The sequence below is a fragment of the Trachinotus anak genome, unplaced genomic scaffold (assembly GCF_046630095.1).
Source record: "Trachinotus anak isolate AG129_WGS33_773 ecotype Australia unplaced genomic scaffold, CSIRO_AGI_Tana_v1 ptg000032l, whole genome shotgun sequence".
Taxonomy (NCBI): Eukaryota; Metazoa; Chordata; class Actinopteri; order Carangiformes; family Carangidae; genus Trachinotus; species Trachinotus anak.
Genome location: NW_027273883.1, coordinates 7,453,655 through 7,461,193, shown reverse-complemented (window position 1 = coordinate 7,461,193; position 7,539 = coordinate 7,453,655). Strand labels below are relative to the sequence as shown.

General features: G+C 40.2%; 1 protein-coding gene across 2 annotated transcripts; it reads right to left on the bottom strand.

The window, feature by feature from the left end:
* Nucleotides 1–1,192: 1,192 nt before the first annotated feature.
* On the bottom strand, nt 1,193–7,043 carry LOC139613744 (uncharacterized protein C1orf232). 2 transcript variants are annotated; one of them, XM_071470590.1, is made up of 4 exons: nt 6,907–7,043; nt 4,856–4,933; nt 3,764–3,870; nt 1,193–2,756 (listed from the first exon to the last, which is right to left on the bottom strand). In XM_071470590.1, the coding sequence occupies exons 1-4, from the start codon at nt 6,943–6,945 to the stop codon at nt 2,387–2,389; spliced, it is 594 nt and encodes a 197-aa protein (XP_071326691.1). In that variant the 5' UTR covers nt 6,946–7,043; the 3' UTR covers nt 1,193–2,386. The 2 variants fall into 2 exon arrangements, with proteins under 2 accessions (XP_071326691.1, XP_071326690.1); XM_071470589.1 differs by lacking the exon at nt 6,907–7,043 and adding an exon at nt 6,450–6,819.
* Between the last annotated feature and the right edge of the window lie 496 nt (nt 7,044–7,539).

Here is a 7,539-nt window from a genome sequence, read left to right as displayed (position 1 = left end):
AAAGCATAAAACAAGACAACCAATGACCTCCACCCCAGAGCAAAGTAAAACAGCTTCAAACCAACTAACTGACTTTGTGCTTGCTGAAAGCTGGTCTCACCCTCTGCTCCACCCTTTATAGCCTGCAGAGTCAGCCAGCCCAGGTGCACCCTATTTGTCAATTAGAAATTGCAATTTCTGAAGAAACAAGCTAAAGCTAAACTGTGTCGCTGGGTTGAATTTGTGTGAGGAAGCAATTGAAGTGGTATGAAAGGGATGAAGAATGCAAAATGTAGTGTAAGCGGTGTAAGTTCAAAGCTGTTTCATGTTGTATGTGAGTGGAAGTACGTTAAAAAGACTGAGCTGAACGGTTTCATGCATAGCATATAAACTGAACTGCATGCTTTAGGGAAACATGCATGAAGTTTCAACTGAGATTAAAGAAAATATTTAAAAAAAAAAGATGAATCAAAGTGTAAAAATCCTTACTTTTTGTTGACCTTTTTAAAACTGAAATGAATTTTTTTTTAAAGGAAAGTAAGGATGTGTAGGAAGTAACTCCCCTCACACCTAAACTGTTTCAGGAACAGCTTCAGCTTAACTACAATGATTCATTGATGACTGGTGATCTGGGCTGTTGTTATGGCAGTATCAGGTTGCTTGTACATATGTGTGAGTGTGTGTGTCTGTGCATGTGTCTGTTTACCTGTGTATCTGTGAGCTCATGTGTGTCTGATCAGCTGATCTGAATCCTCATCATATTTTTAAAATATTGTGAAAACGTCAAACTGACTAAACATTTGAGAAAACGATCTTTGTTCGTCATGGCAACATAGTCCTTTCTCAATAATTTGTGAAAGATAAGAGGTTCATCAACAACAAGAACAACACAACATTTAACAACATTAGTTTGTCAAAGTGCAAAACAGATGCCTTCTGGGAAAAGTCTTGTAGGTCAGTGCTCCCGCTCAGACCTCGTCATCGCTCGTCTGTCATTACTGAAATTATTTGTCAATATTCTCAGCCACTCTATAGTCAGTCATATTGTCTCTGAGCTATCAGGGAGTCTTTTGATAATTACTCAGGCTGAAATATTGATATTTTATTGAGGCTTCATTGCAGCTCATCTGCTTTGCCTCAAACGGATCAAAGCTTGGCAAACAGTCTTGACACATTTTTGACCCAGTTAAGAAAAATTCACTCAGTCATTCAGGCTTTGTCAAATCCTTTAGTGCAATAGTGCTTTATTACAGCATACCAGAAAACAAAACGACAGCATGACACATACAACAAAGCAAAACCAAGAGCCGAGAGAAAATAATATTCATATTAAATATATTAAAATAATATTTCATGTCACCAAATTAGGAATGTTGAAAAGTCACACTGTGCACATTTCAGTCTCAGCCACTATCAGAAAATTCAAGTCAGTTGTCGTCATCTCACCACACACACGTTCATATTTCACACATTTCATATCATTGTGCAGCACATTTTCCACTCCTGCCATCTGAGGGAAACAACAAATGTTTTGTAAATAAATGCTTACAGAATATTATGTAATAGTGTTGTTGCACTGCCAAATCTCTCAGATGTAATCTGCTGCCCTCTGAACAGGTAAAGTGAGTTAATCCTCAAGTAATCCAGCTATCACTGCCTTTAATCTCTTAATCCAGGGTTTTGCTAAACTACAGATTAGATCGAGTTTGCTGACAGATGTGAAGGCCCCTCTTTGTGGTTTAAGATGCTCTTTGGGTAAATAGATATCACTGGTATGTTGATATCTATTTACCCACAGAGCTCCACCCAAAAAAGTCTGAACATCACTGTGTAGCCTATTCTAGGTTCAACACTGGGTAAAATAATGAACCTGTTGAACTTACCTCTACTGTACTGATCACTGGTTACACTGTTGGCTACGAGCTGTGTCTTAAGATGGTAAATAACCTAAACTAAACTAAACTAAACTCTTAGCTCTGTGGACAGATTTGCATTGCACACTCACCTCACCTTCCAAGACATATTTCATCAACTAGTTTTATTCCACTTTAGTACAGGCAATTTTAGAAGCCCCTTTCTCTGGAAAAGTGAATTAAAAAAAAGATATTTCAAGGCTATCTTCTATTTATAACAGTACTTGTCCTTAAAATAGGTTTGTGGGAAAGTAAAGGTTAAAAAAAAACCCTGGTTTATTGTAAATTTTTGCATTAACTGTGATTTGGTTGTTTTCTTTTTTCTGGAAAATGGTGCAGTTCAGTTTTTCAGGATGCAATAATAAGGGACTTCTACAATAGCTGTATAGTTCAGTTACAGGACATGTTGTGTAGAATATACCCTGCTCTAAAACCCCCTCCACCCCCACCAGCCACATATCGTTATATCCTCCTGATTCCCTCTTCATGAGCAGCTAGTTGGTCTTGGTCACGCTCTTGGTCTTCAGCTCTGCCAGTTTACTGGTGACAAAGTTCCACTTGAAGGATGCGTCCTCACTTCCTCCACCCAGAGAGACGTATTTGGAGAAGCTATTGTTGCTCCTTCCTCCTTCTCCTCCTCCTCCTCCGCTCTCCTCTTCCTCAGTGATCTGCCCAACCTGGTTCTCCTCCCCTCGGGCCTCTGTCACCCCCTCCTCACCTTGGCCTGCTGCTGCCTCATTCGCAGCAGCAGCAGCGGCTGCAGCTTCAGCCTGCTTCTTGGCGGCCCAGTTGGCTGCAAAGCTATCCCAGAATCCTGGGCGCCTGGAGGGTCGAGGAGGCTCCTCTGGCTTTATTGCAAGTGGACTGAAAATTCAGAGAAAGTAGTGGGGTGAAATGTTTGAAACCTGTTATATATGACATATATTTTTAACAGCATTTTAATTACAATTTCCCTGTGTGCACTTAGGATTTGCATCAAACAGTTTGAAAATTTGGGAATACACACACGTTATCTTCATGCCAAAACTGAGATTTATACTATTCTCATGATTACAAGATGAATATGAAGCTGGAACCAGCAGTCATTTAGCTTAGCATAGCATAAAGACTGGACATGGGGAAACTGCTAACCTGTTAGCCTAACCAGCAACTCTAAATTGAGATATATATAGCTGTTTGCCCTTGTTTCTAGTCTTGATGCTAAGCTAAGCTGACCGGCTGCTATTTGTGGCTTAATATTTAGTGCTATGATATTGATATTGATTACTTATTTAACTGCGGGCAAAATCGAATAAGTGTTTTCCAAAATGCTTCAAAGTGTAGTCATTTACAGTAAATACTGCTGAGGCAATCGTCATATGTAACAGAGAACTTTATTCAAATGTGACCTTTCAACCAAATTTAGAACAGATTTACACTAAATCAGTGTTTAGCAATTTACATGTCAAGTTATATTTTGATTAGACATTTTTTCCATTCAGGGTGTCAGTTTTTAATTTAAACTCATAAACTAGAAAATTGACTCAGTAGAGTGCATGTCAAACAAAATACACCAAGAAAAAAAAAAAGAAATAATCAAAATTCAAAGTAAATGCTCCAGATCTGCCTCAAATTTGAATTAGTTTTTCCCTGACCAATTTCCCATCTCTCCACAAAGTTCGATGACAATTGGTTCAATTTTCCTGCTGACAGACAAACCAACCAACAAACAGAGAGGGGTGAAAACATGACCTCCATGACAAAGGTAACTATGAAAAATACCCCATCGCTCCTCTGACCAGCTCTATTTCACCTGGTGATGGTAAAAAAAAAAAAGTGCCCTAATGAGAAGCTTGATCAAAAGGAAAGAAAAGAGAAAGATTTTCACTCACTGATCGGCAACCGGCGGGCTCTCAGTCTCCTCTAGAAGCTGGTGTTCATCATCTTTGTTGAAGAGAGCTGATAGTCTGTTCCAGCTTTTGGTACCGGCCCCCTGCATCTGGACACACAACCAACCACACACATGGGGTCAAAGGTCGAAACAGTGATGCATTCAGGTGTTTTCAAAGACTCAACTGAACATTGATCCTCTCTGCTACTTTTTTCAATGATTTCACAACCACTCATTATTCCTCATTACTACACCGAAGCTTTAGGGCAGGGTAGGAGTCTGGCCTTGGGCCATTTTTTTCCTGACTCATTACATGGCGGGCCAGAACATAATCAAAGGAAACTGATAAATAAAAATGCAACTTAAATGCACTTTATTGTGTGGCCACAGTTGACTGATTCATTGAACAGGTGGTATTTTTTTTCATATCACGTCCACTATTTCAGAGGTCCCTCAGAGGACCTTTGGAACTTCCTGTCAGAACTTTTGATAATAAAAGCGTATAAAGCTTAAAGCTTGTTTTAATTACAGAATTGCAGGAAAAAAAATATTGTGCTTTTATTTTGTAGACAAAATTGCTAAAGAGGAAGTGATTCTGTGGGTAACTGTTATGGACTGTGACAGGTTGTAATTCACTCTCAACTTGGATAAAAGTATAATAAGCATCTCAGGTGGGAGGAGATTCTCTACTTCGACATTAGCTGCACCTTAATGTGAGACTATCAGTTCCATATTGTTAGATTATAAAAATTATCAAATTATCAAAATAATCTGGCCTGTCAAATTTTATTGCTGGCGGGCCGCCAGTTGCTGATGGATCAGACATAAATAATTTCTGCTAAAGTTATTTCCATCTCAATTGTTTTTTTGGGTTGCTTTAATAGGGTTTTTTTTGTATGTTTGTTTTTTAAAAGATACCATATATACCACAAGATGTTTTCCTTCCTCACAATTTCAGAATTCAGTTGACGATCACTACTTTAGGGTATAATAATTCCTGTTACTTATAAACTGTACTTGTCTTAAAAGGTTCACCTAAAAACATTTTGGAAGATGAACTGTCCCAAAAGTCAAGCTGTCAATGTTCACATACTTTCTTGGCCAGTTGGGAGACCGCATTGGGCCCCTCCTCCTCCTGCACAGGACTCATATCAGTCTCTACGTCTGTGACCTGCAACAGCAGAAAAAAAAACTGGTGATGAAATGGATGCAAACAGTAATGTCCTGATATTATTTACAACATACTGTCAAATGTGAGTGCAGATGCACAGGATTTGTGCACATTGGTCGCCATCTAGTGCATATAATGGATATTACAACAGAAAATCTTCACTTGTTGAGAACATTAAAGGAGACTTAGTTACATACATAACACAATCATCAGATTCATTTATTGACTTTAATTTCTTTTGAGATTGATATTATATATATTAGATGACTGATATTACTATGACCTTTAAGGAAAGGTCATAGTAATACACTTTAGAACATGTGGTGTAATGCAGACTCAAATAGCAGCAATGACAACCCTGCACATCCATCTAAATGGAAACTATCTCCCCAAACACACACTATATTCCCTGTTGTCCCTGCAGAGGCCCTGGCATCGTGAGAGTCCACAGTTTGAAGCTGGCGGCTGGTTCATGTGAACACACCCTGAGGCCTTGGCTATCTGTCTCATCCCCCCTGTCAGTCAGTCACTGGAATGCCAACTAATCCCCATGTTCAGCTCCCGTGCAGGATCGAGTTTCTCAGCACTCTAGAGATCTGGGTCAGCGCAACGCTGTCTGTTTCGCTGGTATCAAACACCGGGTAGAATACAGGTGCTGCCATGAAAACTGGTGGTGGGAGAAGTATTCAAGTAAAATACATAATTTCAAAATACTCCATCACAAGTAATAATCCCCCTGAGGCAATGCAGAAGCAGAACTTTACTGTTTTTAACTGCTTTTTATATACAGTTTGGTAGTTTAGTCCAATGGTTCCCATTCATGGGGTCAGGCCCCTCCTCATAAAACTGAGGAGTCATGAGTAAAATCTTAGTAAAATGCTGGTTATGTTTATCTAAAACAATTATTCAAATGGAACCATCTGAGAAGTTTAGAGGCTTTTTATGTTGGGTTTGGAACCATTGTTCTAAACTTTCTTAATCTAATAAGTAACTAGTAATTCAAGTGTTTAGATGAAAGTAGTAGAGGAAAAAGCACAATCTTCTCCTCTGTAGTGGAGTGGAGGTATAAAGAAGCATAAAATGGAAATACACAAGTAAAGTAGAGTATATGGCTTGTAATGCTGCTTTGACGTACAGTATTTAAGTTACAAGTTGCTTTACTGGTGCTACTGGACTCCCCTTTGACACTGCATGGAAGCAGGAGAGTTCACAGTAGATCTATACATCAGCATTAACAAGCACAACTTTATCAGTCAGTGATTCAGGTGACAGAGTGAATTTTCAAGAGGAAGCACTGTGTAGGCCAAACTTCTGCCTCAAAGTTCTCTTTGCACAGAAAACAATGCAGCTTAGCAAGCTCATCTGAGCCTGTGATGAATAAAAAATGATCAGCAAAACAAAACCTGGTGACTTTCTGATTTCAGTGCCAACAACCACGTCAAACTCTCTCATACTTCACCATTTGTATATGGATCACTACGAGGAGCCAAGATGGAGAAAGGCGTTAATTCTGTACCTCTTCAGCAGCGTCCTCCTCATACTCTGGGTTAAGAGTCTTCAGCACTTTGCTCTTATAAACCTTCCACATAGGATTCATGTTTGCACAAATAAATGCTCAGCACTTAGGGCAAGACCTGTGAAGACCTCTCTATGCCTCTGTGGTCCCCCCCTTCACCAAGTCTCCACTTCCAGCTTCAGCTCGTCTCAGTTGGGCCAACGGTGACCTGTTTACCATGTGTAAAGTTTTCAGTAGTTCAGTAGTGCAGGGAAGCTGTTCAGCACCGAGGCCCGCGCTGTGTCATAGCGTGTCTCCTGGTCAGATTGTGTCTGTCTTGTCAAACCAACTGGGTTGACAGCTGCTTTCGTCCTCACAGAGTGCCTGAACAGGTGAAGCTAGGAAGTGCACGCAGGTGTATACACACACACACACACACACACACACACACATTCAGCATCACTGTTCAGAATCTTACCTTGGTTACCTGGAGACAGGTGTGGATTTCCTCATTCATAATTCAGAGGGTCTCTTTTCCAGAGCCAGAGGTCCATTGTCAGCCAACGTTGGTAGATTGGCTCCTGTAACCCTGATGCACGCACTCACACAGACACGTACACACACTCACACACACACACACACACACACACACACACACACACACACACACACACACACACACACACACAGACACAAACACAAACACATGCCCAGTGCTGACATGTTTATGCTGAGAAAGAATTAGATTATTTTAAACCTGCAGGAGCTCTGTGCTTGAGCAAGTGCATGTTCTCTCATTCCTGAGGAGTTAGCTGTCTTAACTCTTCCTGATGAACCTCAGCAAACTACAAAGCACAAAGGTCTTTAAAAAACACGCAATATTTTCCTGTAAATTAACCATACACACACATACATGCCTGAAGTTTTTTTTATGGAAACACACTTAAAAACCATCTCACCAAACAACCCACTTATCTTCCACCGACACCTGGCCACTTCCTTACAGCCCTCTCCTCTATTCTCATTGGTTGCTTCAGCATATCAGTCTAACACCAATCAGGTACGCCACAAGGTTATTTTTTGTGGCTGGTCTCTTGGCAACCTGAGAGGG